At 55.8% G+C, this 15,274-nt stretch overlaps 1 protein-coding gene across 1 annotated transcript in view; it reads left to right on the plus strand.

Annotated features, from left to right (window-relative positions):
• SPTBN5 (spectrin beta, non-erythrocytic 5) overlaps positions 1 to 15,274 on the plus strand; it is a 46,720-nt gene that overhangs the window by 7,723 nt on the left and 23,723 nt on the right. Inside the window, 20 exon segments of the mRNA XM_024132835.3 lie at positions 1,048 to 1,186; positions 1,300 to 1,532; positions 1,790 to 1,943; positions 2,032 to 2,122; positions 2,125 to 2,231; positions 2,310 to 2,519; positions 4,946 to 5,146; positions 5,845 to 5,962; positions 5,965 to 5,996; positions 8,370 to 8,500; positions 8,752 to 8,999; positions 9,281 to 9,557; positions 10,583 to 10,823; positions 10,975 to 11,122; positions 11,315 to 11,399; positions 12,165 to 12,336; positions 12,791 to 12,955; positions 13,397 to 13,611; positions 14,708 to 14,891; positions 15,110 to 15,268. Coding sequence (XP_023988603.2) covers positions 1,048 to 1,186; positions 1,300 to 1,532; positions 1,790 to 1,943; positions 2,032 to 2,122; positions 2,125 to 2,231; positions 2,310 to 2,519; positions 4,946 to 5,146; positions 5,845 to 5,962; positions 5,965 to 5,996; positions 8,370 to 8,500; positions 8,752 to 8,999; positions 9,281 to 9,557; positions 10,583 to 10,823; positions 10,975 to 11,122; positions 11,315 to 11,399; positions 12,165 to 12,336; positions 12,791 to 12,955; positions 13,397 to 13,611; positions 14,708 to 14,891; positions 15,110 to 15,268 — 3,310 coding nt within the window.

Genomic DNA, 15,274 nt, shown 5'->3' on the forward strand with positions numbered 1-15,274 from the left:
AGCACTGTTCTTTCTAGATAGCCTCTTATTAATTCATTCACTAAACATTTATCGAGTATCTACTATGTCCCAAGTACTATTCTAGGTGTTAGAGATTTAGCAGTGAAGAGGACAAACAAAAATCCCTCCCTTCATAGAGCTTACATACTACTAAGGAAAACAGAAAAAATATATAGTATGTGAGATAGTGATTTTAAAAAATAATAAAGCAGAATAGGGGAATATGAGGTGCCAAGGTAGGGGGAGGGAATTATATTGGGTGGTCAGAGGAGGTTTACTTTTGAGCAAAGACCAGCAAGAAGTGAGAAGCCATACAGATATGAGGACGGACTCTACTAGTGCAGTGTCCCAAGGTGGGCACACACCTGGCATATTTGAAAAACAGCACAGAAGCCAGTGTTGGCCAAGTGAACAAGTTGTAGTTGACGTCAGGGAGGTATGGAGGCGAGAGGTGGTGGCAGAGATCCTGCTGGGCCCTGCAGGACACAGTAAAGACTTGGTTTGTACTCAGCAAAAGATAAGCACTCATGACAGGGCTTGAGCAGAGGAGTGACACAATCTAACTTTTGCTTTACAATGATAACTCTGGATGCCATGTGAGGGATAGACTGAAAGGGCAAAGTCAGAAGGAGATAATAATAATCCAGACCAGAGAAGCAGTGAAGGTGATGAGAAATTGGTGGGATCCTGCATATATTTTTAATCCAACAGGATCTGCACACAGATCAGATGTGGGGTGTGAGAAAGTGAGTTATCAAGGTTTTGGCCAGGGCACCTGGAAGGATGGAGTTGCTATCACCTGAGATGAGGACTGGAAAGAAGCCTTGGGGGTCCGTGAAGGCCTGAACCTCCCAAGCCCTCCTTCCAGCTTCTCTGCCTGTGTCTAAAAGGCGGGGATACTGCCCCAACTGGTTGGATGCTCACAGCTCCAAGCCACAGTACTCAGGCTCCTCCAGGACAGCCAATCCTCACCCCGCAACTATGGACCCCAAGGTAGCTTCCCTACCCCAGCCCAGTGGGTACCACCCTTATTCTCACATCCCCCAGGCAGTTGGAGATCACTCAGTGCTGGGAGCAGCTCCTTCCGTGGCTGCAAGGGCAGAGGAAGCAGATGGCAGGCATGCAGGCTGTGCTGAGCCTGCTCTGCGGGAAGGAGACTGCCTCCAAGCAGCTCAACCAGCTGCAGGTGGGCCCTGGACCAGCGGATCCCTGGGAAACACAGCAGGATACTCCAGCCCTGGCGTTCACGGGGACCCAGCACTCTGGGACTTTAATGACCACTCGTCTGTCCCTGGCCAGGTGCTGGCCAGCTCCACGGCCTGTGGGCAGCAGTTGGCAGAGGTAGCGGAGCTGCTTCAGGGGCATGACCTGCTGAAGGCCCAGATCTTGGCCCATGGCGCCCACGTGAGCCATCCTGCCCACCAGACAACGGAGCTGGATTCTTCCCTGGGCACTAGTGTGGAAGTGCTGCAGACCAAGGCCAGGGTGCTGGCCCAGCTCCACCAGAGCCTGGTGTCTCTTGCCAGGTCCCGGTATGAGCTCACCCGAACTCCCCTACCCTCTCCAGAACTTTTCTGTAACCCAGATTACCCCCTGCCCAGCTTAAAACAGTGCTGTCCGGCAACTTCCTCTACACTGACCCTCATCCCCGAGGCCTCTGTCTCCTCTGTTGAGTCATCCAGGAAAAGGAAAACTCCTGTCTAAGGGGGAGTGTCTGGACCTGCTGGGGAACCCCCTCCCCAAGCTCCGTCACTCCCCGAGCCCCTCTGTGGCCCTTGCTGTCCCTCAGGCAGGCCTTGCTGGAGCAGACCCTGCAGTGGGCAGAGCTCCTACACAACTGTGAGGAGGAGGAAGCCTGGTTGAGGGAGCGGGGACAGCTGGTGGAGGATGCGGCCCTGGGCCCGGATCTCAGCCAGATCGCTGCGGCCCTGCAGCAACACAAGGTGCCCACTACCCTGCGCCCTGCCGGTTCCCCTCTCCCTGCCTTCCCGCCCTTCCCCTCACCTAGCTCCCTGCTCTGCTGTCTGCCAGGCCCTAGAAGACGAGCTCCGCCGCCACCAAGCCGTGTGCACTGATCTCGTGCGGAGGGGACGCGACCTGGGCGCACGCGGGCCCCGATCACGGCGGATCCCCAGGAACGGGCCGCGGCGGTGCAGGGCGCGTGGCAGAGGCTCTGGGCCCGGGCGGCGGGGCGGGGCGCGCGGCTGCAGGCGGCCCTGCTCGTCCAGCAGGTAGCTGGGCGGCGGGTGGGCAATGGGCGGCCGGGCGGGGAGTGCGGGGTCGGCCCGTGCCCAGCCTGCCCTCCTCAGTACTTCGCCAACGTGGCAGAGGCAGCCTTGTGGCTCCGAGAGCGGCGGTCAGCGCCGGAGGGCACGTCCTTTGGGCAGGACCAGGCGGCCGCTGAGGCCCTGCTGTGGCGCCACCTGCGGCTGGAGCGCGCAGTGCTCGCCTTTGGGGCCGAGCTGCGGCGATTGGAGGAGCCCGCGCCGGCGGCCGCAGCCCGGACGTCGTCGCTCCTGGTGCGCGCGGACCGACCGGGCAGGGACCCAGACCCACGGGCCTCCGACACCAAATGCGCGTGCTGTGCCCGCTCTCCCATGGTCACACAGAGGGTGGAAATGGGAGGGCATTTGTGGCCCCTGACCTGGCCTTCCCCTGGGCTTGGAGGTGCCCACCCCTCCTCAGATCATCTCCCCTGCAGACCAGCCCACAGTTAGTGGAGTCCTGTCTGCTCACGGTTGGAGGCCATCGAAGTGTAGTTTGGCGTTGCTCCCTTCGCCCGCCAGTTCCCAGGCACTGATCAGTTTCCTCCAGGAGTGTCCCTTTACTTTCACCACCAGGCCTAAGGTGACCCTTCAGCCTTCAGCCCTATTTGGCTCTCTCTCTCCTGACTTGGCCTTTTTAGGTTTGGGGTGGCCTAATCACTACACCAGACTGCTTTCTGAACCCCCTCCCTCAGTTCATTGAGCCTCCAGTTTTAAAAGAAACACATACCCACCTGGTGGGCAGTTCTGTCCACCCTATGACGGCTTGCAATTGTCTTTCAAGAAGCCATACATGTAGATCAAGATGCGTAAATCACAGCCCTCAGACCCTGCACTCATTTGGTCACTCTACCCTCAACCCAAGGAAGCTCCGTTTCCCAGATGCCCTCTCTCTGCCTAGCCATGTCCCATGCACCTGCAGAACTGCAGCTCAGGTCCTCGTATCTTGGGAGGGGGCCTGGTGGAGTAGTCGGTAGCTGACTGGGGTTCTGATCCTGACCACCAGGACCAGACTAACCAGGTCTGAAAAGTCTATGGTTCTAACTTAGCCGAGGTCGAGCTATCTCTTTTCCTTTGCATTTATTCCCTGGACCACATAATTAACAATTTTTGAAAATAGATCCACAGTGTGTTAGTAGTTGTCTGTTTACCTCTACAGATGGGGTAACCAAGGTTCACAGAGGCCAAATTACTGCCCTCACAGCTGCTGGAGAGGCCTCCCAACTCCTGGTCCAGGGCTGTTTTTACCCCATCCTTCCCTGTGTGGCTATGATGTTTAACTCCAGCACTTAGTTATATTAACACACACTGCTTTTGGTATTGCCTTCCTCCTGTTCTGTGTGGCCTCCTTCTCCAGTCTGAGCTAATTGTTTAAATGAATGAATGTGAGGTGCCTTATCTTTCTTTTGTGTCCTCTACTGCCCAGCCAGCCCTGACATTGATAGATAGGTTAGTCCTAGTCTCTGGCATTTCCAGACCCTTGCTTTGCCCAATGGAGGTGGTTGATACAGAAATGCACCCTCTCCTGGGGGTGGGGAACCACTTTGGCAGCTAAGCAGAGCCTTCCCTCCTCCATACAGAGGGAGCCCCCTGAAGGCTGGAGCAGAGTTGATGGAGATGCAACTGGGAGACCTCAGGATGGGACCCAAATTTTAGCACTGCCGGGCAGCCAGTACCCCTGCCCTCTGGTCCAGATGAGCTTCATCTGCAGAGGTATAAGACCAAGACCCCATGTAGGAACCTTAATAGAGCATCGTAAATTTATTCTGTGTGGCTCTCGGGGGCATCTGAAGACCGAAGGGAGGAAGTTAAGGAGAGGCCATTTGGGGCTCAACAGAAAGAAAGATGTGAAGCTGCTCGAATTCTGAGTCTTCCTTTGTTTTCTTCCCCTTTCCAGTCTTTCCCTGTGCCTATTCCTTTTCTTCAGCCTGGCTGCCACTGCTGTGTCTTACCCTTGCCCAGGGCCAGAGGCACAGAGGGACAGAGACCAGTTGCTCATCCAGCCCCATCGGGAGGGCCAGCGTGTGCTTTCCCAACCCCTCTCTGCCCCATCTCCTACCACCAGAGCCACTCTGCCTCCCCCTCTGCAAATCCTACTCCCCCAGCCAGGCCCACTGAGGCCCACCTTGTCCATGAAATCTTTCCCAACAGCCCCAGACTGTTCTGGCCATTTTTCCCCACTGGACACCCATAGTATTTATTTTACACAATGCACATTCTGCTTATTCGTGCACAGTCCTGGGAGGTGTCCCATCAGCTCTAGGTCTGTGGGCTTGCAAGCCTGAGAAGATCGTAAGGCCCTGAACAGGAAGCTCTGACCCTCGTCCTCTTCTCGCCCCCAGGGCTCCTGGCACAGGGCTGAGTAATAAATAATCCCCCGCCCATCCCCACTGGCCAGCTCCTGGGTCAAGAAGAGGAGCAGGACCAGCATAGCCCTCAGAACCTGTGCTCCCACAGGGACGCACTTCACCCAGCTCCCGGGAGAGACCCTGCAGCCCCTGCACCAGACGAGCCCCGACAGCTGGGAGCTGAAGGACTGGGGGTGCTGCCCGGCCAGGTGCCCATCAGCCACATCATGGAACAAGAATCCCAGGTACAACCGCTGGCCCCACCCAGCCTAGCCTTCTGCTGCTTGCGGGGAGCCCCCTCCGGATGTGCTGCCCTCTGTCCTCTCTGCACAGGTGGTGTCTGCCCTGAGCTCTCCGAAAGAAGGCCCAAGAAACCCAGGGGCCCCGCGTGAGGTTTCCTGCTACTCTGGCCCCCGGGGCACCCAGAAGATGGCCCTCCCAGATGAGCCTGACCCTGACTTTGACCCCAACGCCATCCTCCAGGCACAGGACCACTTGAGCCAGGACCATGAGGGCCTGCGGACCCTGGCAGAGGTAACGCTCCTTGTTCAAGAAACGTTCACGGAGCACCCACTCGGGGCTAGACCCTGAGCCATGAGCCCAGGGACAGAGCAGTGACTGGACTTGCTCCCTGACCTTGGGGAGTTTACGTCATGGCAGAGAAGATGTGAAACAAGTCATTAGACAGATGCGGATGTGATGGGAGCGTGAGGGGGAGCCCAGGTCAGGACGGAGAGTCAGGGAAGGCATCGCTGAGGGAAGGACATTTAGGCAGAGACTTGAACAATGAGAAGCTGAGAGCAGGTGAGCCAGGGGGAGGGCAGGGGGAGATGGCAGGGAGGAGCGTTCTAGGCAGGAACTGTGCAAAGGCAGGAAAGAGGCCCAATGGAGGAATGAGGGCCAGGGTGCCTGGAGCACAGCGGTGAGGCCCAGGAGCGACTAGAGGAGAGCCCGGAGAGGAGGGGGCCCGGGAGCGGGGTCAGGTCCCATGGGAGAAGCTTGGATTGTACCTAAGAGCCAAAGGACATGAATAGGACAAGAGCAAAAGCACACATTCTGCCAAGCTCCTCTACCCTGTGCCACCTCTGACAGAGGGCACAGAACCCAGCTGTGGGACAGGGACCGTTTCTGGCCCTGGGCTCTGCTGGTTGGGAGGTGATGGGGGACCTGCTCTGAGCGCCCCGTGGCAGGCACTGACCCTCACCCCAGCCTCTGGGCCGGCCTCTCCTCAGCACCTCAGGGCCCGGCTGGAGGAGGTAGTAGCCCTGTTTGGCTTCTATGGCTCCTGTGGGGAGCTGCAGTCCTGGCTGGCAAACCAGACAGTGCTGTTCCGAACACTGCAGCCCCAGGCCACAACTTGGAGGTCATGCAGCTCAAGTATGAGGTACGGTCCCCTTGGAGCCGGTGGGGGGGTCTTAGCTGCTTGGCCCTACTGCCCCTCTTTATTCCTTCCCTGCTCCCTCCTCACCATGCTTCTGCCTCCCCCTTATCCACTCTCAGTGCTCCATGTTAGCTATGGTCCTGTCTGGGAGGAGGGAGGGAGGGAGCTGGCCTTGAATGGGTGTACAATGTAATAATTAGATGTTTGTATATTATTGCAAAATGCCCACAACAATAAATCTAGGTAACAACTATCACCATATGTACATAGTTACAGAATTATTTTTCTAGTGATGAGAACTTTTAAGACTTATTCTCTTAGCAACTTTCAAATATGCAATATAGTATTATTAACTATAGTTGCCATGCTGTACATTACATCCCCATGACTTTTTATTTTATAACTGGAAGTTTGTACCTTTCGACTCCCTTCACCCATTTCACCCATTCGTTACTCCTCCCCTTTGGCAACCACCAATGTGTTCTCTGAATCTCTGATCCTGTTGTTTTTTTTTACATCCCACATATAAGTAAGATCGTATGGTATTTGTCTTTCTCCATCTGACTTATTTCACTTAGCATAATGCTGTCAAGGTCCATCCATATTGTCCTGAATGGCAAGATTTCATCCTTTTTTATGGCTTAATAGTATTCCAGTGCAAACGCGCACACGTGTGCACACACGCGCGCGTGTGTGTATCACATTTTCTTTGTTCATTCATCCACTGATGGACACCTAGATTGTTTCCATAATATTGGCTATTATAAATAATGCTGCAATGAAAATAGGGGTGCATATATATTTTTGAGTTAGTATTTTCATTTCCTTCAGATAAATACCCAGAAGTGGAATTGCTGGCTCATATGGTAGTTCTATTTTTAATTTTTGGAGGAACCTCCATACTATTTTTCATAGTGGTTGCACCAATTTACATTCACACCAACAATGCACAAGGGTTCCCTTTTCTCCACATCCTCGCCAACACTTGTTATTTCTTGTCTTTTTGATAATAGCTATTCTAACAGGTATGAGGTGATATCTCATTGTGGTTTTAATTTGCATTTCCCTTATGGTGATATTGAGCATCTTTTCATGTAGCTCTTGGCCATCTGTAGGTCTTCTTTGGAAAAATGTCTATTCAGAGCCTCTGCCTAGTTTTAAATTATATTATTATTATTATTATTATTATTTTGCAGTTGAGTTGTGTGAGTTCTTTTTATATTTTGGATATTAACCCCTTAGCCGATATATGATTTGCAAATATTTTCTCCCATTCCATAGGTTGCCTTTTCATTTTGTTGATGGTTCCCTTTGCTAGGCAGAAGCTTTTTAGTTTGATGTGGTACCACTTGTTTATTTTGCTTTTGTTGCTTTGCTTTTGGTGTCAAATCCAAAAAATCATCATCTGACTGATGTCATGGAGCTTACCCCACTATGTTTTCTTCTAGGAGTTTTATGATTTCAGGTCTTACATTCAAGACTTTCATCCATTTTGTGTTAATTTTTGTGTGTACTGTAAGATAATGTTCCAGTTTCATTCTTTTGCAGGTGTCTGTCCAATTTTCCCGACACCATTTATGAAGAGACTGTCCTTTTGCCATTGTATAGTCTTGGCTCCTTTGTCATAAATTAATTGACCATGTATGCATGGGTTTATTTCTGGGCTCTCTATCTGCCCCATTGAGCTATGTGTCTGTTTTTATGCCAGTACCATACTGTTTTGATTACTATGCCTTTGTAATATAGTTTGAAATCAAGGTATGTGGTACCTCCAGCTTTGTTCTTTCTCAAGATTGCTTTGGCTATTTGAGATCTTTTGTTGTTCCATACAAATTTTAGTCTTCCAATCTATGAACACAAAATATCTTTCCATTTATTTGTGTCTTCTTCAGTTTTTTTCATCAGTGTCTTAAGTTTTCAGTGTACAAATCTTTTGCCTCCTTGGTTAAATTTATTCCTAGGTATTTTATTCTTTTTGTTGTAATTGTAAATGGGACTGTTTTAATTTCTCTTTCTGATAGTTCATTATTAGTGTATAGAAAGTCAACAAATTTCTGTATATTGATTTTGTATACTACTTTACTGAATTCATTTATTAGTTCTAAGAGTTTTTTGGTGGAGTCTTTAGCATTTTCTATATGTAAAATCATGTCATCTGCAAATAGTGACAGTTTTACTTCTTCCTGTCCAATTTGGATGCCTGATCTTGAATTTTTAAAGGGCCCTCCCAGCCCTTTAAGGACACAGATCCCTGTCCTTCCAGAGGGATGCAGCTCAAACATCTCTGTAGCAGCCCCTATCTGAGGTCATTCCTAGTCTTAAGGGAAGTGTGAGAAGAGAAAAGTCCCCTCAAGGCCTGGAATCTCTTTCCCCCAGAAATTCCTCACTGCCCTGGCTGTGGGAAGAGGCCTCTGGGCTGAGGTTAGCAGCTCCGCTGAGCAGCTGAAGCAGAGATGTCCTGGAGATTTCCCTCAAATCCAGCGACAGCAGGAGGAACTGAGCTGGAGGTGAGCATGAGGAGGGAGTGCAAGGTGAGGGGGGCAGCCTGGATGCAGTGCCTGGGCCTGAGTGCCTGCTCACCTGACCCCCAAGATGCCAGGAAGAAAGACTGGACATGTCAGAGGCAGAGAGGAGAGGGCGTGGGGATGGCCAGCCTGGCAGCTTCTGTCATGCGAGCCTCCGGCCAAGACCCCAGGATGGACGGGGTGGTGTCCCTGTGGCGTGACATCCCTGAGACGGCCCCTCTCCCTCTGCCCAGGTGGGAGCAGCTGGAGGCCCGGAAGAAAGAGAAGGAAACACAGCTGGCATGCACCATACATGTGTGCAGTTTTCTGCAGGAGTGTGGAACCACATGGATCCAGCTGCAAGACATGATACTCCAGCTAGAAATCCTGGAGCCGGGTCACTTAGAGGACAGCCACCGCGTCCTGCAAGTGAGCCAGCAGAAGATGCTGGCGCGGGAGAGAGGCAAAGGGCAGCTAGCGAGTACGGCCTGGGTTCGGCACCGTGAAGGCCTGAGCAGGGTTCTGGAATGGGGAAGGGGACAGAAATTGAGGTGGGGAGGACGGGTAGGATGTGCTGTCCAAAGGGCAGGGCACAGGTCGGGGAACAGTATGAGAACGTGCTCATGGCGAAAGGGAGAGCCACACGTGCTTGCTGCCCCTAGGTGGAGGGTGAGGGGCCAGTGTAGAGTCGCCACCACTTGCCCTGGGGAGCACAGGCCCAGGCACTGGGCCCAGGGCGGGGCCCGGACTAGGCGGTGGGCCCTGTCTCACAGGGTTGAGGAGCTGGGCCCACAGAGAGCCAGTCCCTGCAGGGACAGATGGAGACGCTGCAGAGGCTGCTGGAGTGAGTGCAGGAGCAAGTGACCCGATGGGCCCAGGCCCAGGCTGAGGCGCAGGCCCGCCAGGGCTTCCTGCAGGTGAGCCGGCGGCTGCTGTGGGCAGGCGGTGTCCGGACTCAGCTGCACAGTGAGGAAGAGGAGGTGGTGGACGTGGCCTCAGCCCAGCGGCTTCTGGCGGAGCACCAAGACCTGCTGGAGGAGATTCACCTGCAGCAGGAGAGGTCAGGACAGGGGGGCGGGTGGGGCGCCCTTCAGGCTGGCCACGGCCGGTGGGGACGGGGTACCGGAAAGGGAGAGGCAGGAAGTGGCCAGTCACCCAGGGGAGTGATGCTTCAGTCAGGTTTACAAAGAGGGGGTGTAACCAAGGACTGGTCAGCCATCTTGCATACTTTGGGAAGGGACCTAGGGCAGAGTCTGAGCTTCCTGGAACATTCTATCCAGTCCAGGCCTGGACATACCCCATGCAGGCGAGCCTGGTAGATTGCTCTGTCAGGGTGGTCAAGCCTCCCCACCTATTCTGGGTAACGCAGATCCCACAGACCCCTGGAGTGAAATGGCTCAGCCCCCCGCCCGCCGGGAATGAGACACACACCTCCTTAGTATGGTGATGCCTCCTCTCCTCCTACAGGGGTGGGTACAGTCTGCAGGCTATGCCCCACATGAAGGAGCCTGACGGGTGGCCAAGTGGGCACTGAAATCCAGCCCATCCCCTGCTCACTAGACTCCACCACCCGCTTCTGGGCTGCATCAGCTCAGAGAAGTGGAGCCTTTTCCTAATTCACACAAAGGGGTCGCCTGTTCCCAAGCTGTGAGCCTGGGGGCGAACCTGGCAGAGAGGGGTGGGTGCCTTTCCTAATCTCTCCAGGCTCCACCCAGGCTTGCGGTGGCCCCAGTCAGGCATGTAGGCAGTCTGAGTGATTTTTCTGGGTGTGCTGCCCCAGCACATCCCCTTGCCTGGGCGTCGTCATCAGCGTGGCCAGCTGGAGCAAAGGTGTGACCTGCAGGGAGCACGGGAACTAGTGAGTCCCAAGTACTGGGCGGGGCTTGTTACATTCAGTGTCTCACTAGTGGCCCAGGGCACAGCTGTCCCACAGGACAAGCGGACCCCTGGGCTCACCAGCCTCAGACCCCTTCTGGTTACCCTTACATCAGAGCTCCAAGATGAATGATCCGTGGAGGTGAGAGGGGAGGAAGGTTGCCAAGGGGAGCAGACGGGCTCTCACCCTCTGCCTGTCGTCCTGGACAGGCTGCAGCAGCTGGAGGCTCAGGGCCAGCCCATGGCAGGCTTGGACTCCCCGGACTTCCGAGGGGCGGCCAGTACCCTGAGGCTCCTGGGCCAGCAAGGCAGGGAGTTGAAGGCCGCCTGGAAGCAAAGACAGCAGCGGCTGCAGGAGGGGTTGAAGTTGCAGAGGTTTGGTCGAGAAGTGGATGTTTTCACTGCCACCTGTGCCAAACGCGAGACCTTCCTACAGATGGACAGCCTCGCGGTATGGAGCTCGGGGTGTGCAGCTGGGATGCTTCTACCCCAGGAAGTAGGAGCTTAGAAGCCAGGCTGGGTGGGAGGCCACTGGGTCGGCGGTGGGTGAGATGGTGCTGACCCCCATCCTCCCGGCATGACCCCAGTCTCTGCATCTCCAGGAGGACATGGGGGAGGCCCAGAGCCTGCTGCAGCGGCACCAGGAGTTTGAGCGGCTCCTGGATGCCCTGGGCCCTCGAGCAGAGGATCTGCGGGCACGTGGCAAGAAGCTGGCTCAGAGCCAACACAAGTGAGCCTGGGCCTGACTGGGCAGCACCTGCAGAGTCCAGGTTTCTTTCTCAGCCTGCACAGACCGTTGCCTGAGGCTTGGAGAGTGCACGGGGAGTGGGGGGACAGTGGGGTGCCCCCTGGGCTGCGGTGTGTCTGACCTTCGGGGTGAGCCTCAGGCAGAGTGGAGCCTCCCCATATCCTCCCCGACTCTGCCTGCCCTCACGGGTCCAGAGCAGCTGCCGTGCGTCCAGGCACAGTGGACCAGGCTCCAGGAGAGCGCGGCCTGGGTTCGGCAGCTGCTGGCTTCCCTCCAGCTCCAGGGGAGGGGCCGGCCCAGGTGCATGAGGCCTCCCTGGGAGGGATGCTTAGGAGTCCACTGCTGCACTAACAGCTGTGTGCTATTTGGAGCACTCTAGTTTACAGAGCACTTTCCCACATGTTATGTCATTGACCTCCAAGCATCCCTTGTGAGATAGGCATTATGGCTCCGATTTTTCCAGATGAGGAAAACTGAGGCTCAGGCCACACTGCTCAAAGGCAGGGCTGGGCCCAAAGCCTTGGCCTCTTGAATAACCCCCTCGCCCTCCCTCAGCCAGCTGCTCCCCGTCCTCATGGCCTCTGGCCACACTCCAGGCTCTTGCACGGGCCATGGGCTCCAGCTGCAGATCTTGACTCTGGCAGATATTTGTTCTGCCCACGATGGGGGCTCAGAGCCGGGCTAGTTCACAGGCCTCCCGGAACATAAGCCTGTTTGAAGACAGAGGACTGTCCATGATCTGATGTGACTGGAGCAGTGGGGACCCCGCCAGATGCTTCTCCTATCTGGGCATAGGGCACCGTGAAGCCAGACCCTGATTCTCCAGGCCTCTTTCTGCTGTTTCCCCTGAGACATCTTTCTCCCCATCTTGGTTTCCCTGTCCATTCTTGGGAGCAGTAACCCCAGGTCCCACCTCTTCTGCACCCCGGGATTGGCTCTGCATCCTGCTCTTCCCCTCGGGGTGCCCTAAGACCCCTTTCCCTAGAGGTCCTCATACCAGCCCTCACCCCCACTCTGTGATACCCACTCTCCCCTGGTTCCTGGGCAGGAATGGAAGCAGGATGTGGCAGAGGTGATGCTGTGGATGGAGAAGTGGCGGATGCTGGCGGACGAGCCACCCCAAGAGCCTGGCAACATCCTGCAGAAACTCAGGTGGCACAAAAAAGCTGAGCTTGAGCTGGTTGCCACCCAGGGGCACGTGGAGGGCCTGCAGCAGGTGCGGGACACTGGACAGAGGGTGCGGGGCCTGCTCACCTTCTCGTTTCCGCTGCACAGCACGTTTGCATGGAGCACAGTCACTGAAGGAAGAATCAACCTCAGTCTCCGTGGAATTAGGATCCCCCAGTTTCCCCCTTCACTCAGCAGGCACCCCCTGGTCTTGGCACCCAAACTAGCCCAGAACGCTTCTGTCACCCCTTCCCCTCAGGTCTAAGAGGCAGCCTGCCGCCTCTACCTGAATGCAGCCCTCCCACCAGCCATCTGGTGCCTGCTCTTCCCACACTGTTCGCAGGCATCAGAGGAAAGCCCTCCCACCTCTGCCCACAGATTTAGGGCTACGCAAACAGCTTGAGCCAGCCACCACCACTGCTGCCCCCTGGGCCCAGCCCGCCACGGCCCCTCCTGGTACCAGCAGCTCAACAAGATGCCCCGGACCTTTGTGTCCACTGCAGGGTGGGAGAGAGCTGTTGAGCAGCAGGCCCCGTGCCCAGGAGGACATGCAGGCCGGGCTTCAGGGCCTGAGCAGCAAGTGGGAAGAGTTGAACCGCCAAATGGCAGAGCATGGGAGGCAGCTCCGGCGGGCTCAGCAGCAGGACCAGCTCCTGGGGCTGCTGCAGGTTGGCTGAAGAGAGGGGCAGGACACAGGAGTGAGATCGAAGCTGGGCTGGGCTGGGAACAGCCAGGACGGGAAGGAGAGGGGAGGAGTCAGGGTGTTCTGCTGACTCTGGAGCGGCCTTGGGAAGTCCTGCAGCCTTTGGAGACCTCTGGCCTACGGCCCGTTGACCCTGGCTTTACCCACCACTGGCCAATCCAGGATTGCCTCCTGTGTATCCATGCGTGCTCAGCACAACTTGAGTCCCCCGGAGAGGAAGAAGTGTGAGGGGATGGGGCTTATCATGAGGCTCTGGGAGAAGGTGCGGGTTAGGAGTGGGAGAGGTCCCCAAAAGGCCGTTGGTGAATTTGGTGTGCTACTAGCACTGCAGCCTTAGAGCCCAAGAAGGGCCACTTGCCAGCCTGTATGTGGAGAGCCTAATGCAGCGCCCGGCATCCCTCCCCAGGAAGCCAAGGAGAAGATGGAGCAGCTAGAGGGGGCCCTGCAGAGTGCAGAAATGGGGCAGGACCTGGGCTCAAGCCGGGGGCTGCAGAGGCAGCACCGTCAGCTGGAGGCTGAGAGCCAGGCACTGGCCGGCAAGATGGCTGCCCTCGTTCCCCAGGCCCACCAGGTGGTCAATACCCAGACCATCGTGGAGGAGACCCAAAAGTACCTCCAGAGGTACTCGCCTGCTCGTTCCGTCTCCACTCCGTTGTGTGTAATTGCCACCATGTGAACCTGAGCATGGTTTCACCCAGGGAGCCCAGCAGGGTGGCACCTACAGGCCCTGAGGTTGTCCAAGCCTCCTTCCCTTATGAGTAGAGTCATTCCCGTCAATAGAAATTGACTAGAGGCCAGATGAGAAACTCAGGCAAGGCTTTATTGGGGGCCCCTGCTGCAGCAGGCGGGAGCGAGAACAAATAACAAGTTCCCTTGTTTGCCTGCTCACTCGGTAGGGACGAGCTTGTTCCTTATATGGGGTGAGGGTAGGGGTGTGTCCAGGCGTCGGGCTGGAGGGGTGGCTTAGGTGTTTTGCCCACCCCTCTGGTGGTGGTAAGTGCAAAGGGCATGAGTAGTACCCTACTTCTGTCCCGACACCCTGTTTTTCTCTTGTTCTGGCTCTTCAGAAGTGGCAGTTGGGCTTTTCTGGTATATATATATATATATATATTTTTTTTTTTTTTTCAGGCAAGGCTTTATTGGGGCCCCTGCTGCAGCAGCGGGGAGAGAGAACAAACAACAGGTTCCCTTGCTCTCTGGCTCCCGGGTTGGGGGGTGAGGTTGTTCCTTATTTGGGGTGAGGGTAGGGGTGTGTCCAGGCGTCGGGCTGGAGGGGTGGCTTAGGTGTTTTGCCCACCCCTCTGGTGGTGGTAAGTGCAAAGGGCATGAGTAGTACCCTACTTCTGTCCCGACACCCTGTTTTTCTCTTGTTCTGGCTCTTCAGAAGTGGCAGTTGGGCTTTTCTGGTCTTTTTATATCTTCTGTCCAGAATCTGCCCCAACTGCAAATGTACACAGTTATTTTTAGTCCCTTATAGTTTCTTGGTATTCCGTCGCGCAAGGAGACGTTTGTCCAGGTGCCAGCACTGCAGCAAAGGGTCCCAGGTCCCAGCCTGTCTCAGCTGGGGTCTGGGCCCTCTCCAGCTGCCTCCCCATCATCAGATGAGGCTTCCCCAACCCCCATCTCTTTCTTCATGGGTCCCTGGCTGGGCCAAGAAAAGGACTGAGCGTTACCCCTCACCTGTCCCCAGCATCCCCCACCTGCTCCCCTCACCCAGGTTCGAGTCCCTTCAGGGATGTCTGGCCGCCCGGCGACTGCAGCTGCAGGCCTCCGTTGAGCTGTACCAGTTCCACCACCTGAGCGACATGGAGCTCACTTGGGTGGGAGAGCACATGCCTGCACCCAGCGCTGGATCGGATAAATACTTTGATGGTGCCCACAGTCTTCTCCGCAAGCACGAGGTAATGGTCCTCATTTTCTCCCAGGATCCCTGATGTCCCATTCCCAGACCCTAGACGCCCTCCACCGCTACTCAGCGGTGCCTGATTGCCCCCAGCCCTTCTCTGCCAGCAAGTTTTGCCATGACTGAGCCCTGGAGCCGCATCCACGGCTCTGTTCTGGGCACCCCATGGCTAAGGGAAGCCCAGATTCGACAGCCCCTCATGCTGTTCTGTGGCAGGAGCTCTGCGCGGAGGTGAAAACCCACCAGGGACAGGTGCGACGGGTGCTGGGTTCCGGCCGCAGCCTTGCAGCCTCAGGGCGCCCCCAGGCCCAGCACATCGTGGAGCAGTGCCAGGAGCTGGAAGGCCGCTGGGCGGAGCTGGAGCAGGCCTGTGAGGCACTG

This window comes from Physeter macrocephalus, chromosome 11 (assembly GCF_002837175.3).
Source record: "Physeter macrocephalus isolate SW-GA chromosome 11, ASM283717v5, whole genome shotgun sequence".
NCBI classification, from domain to species: Eukaryota; Metazoa; Chordata; class Mammalia; order Artiodactyla; family Physeteridae; genus Physeter; species Physeter macrocephalus.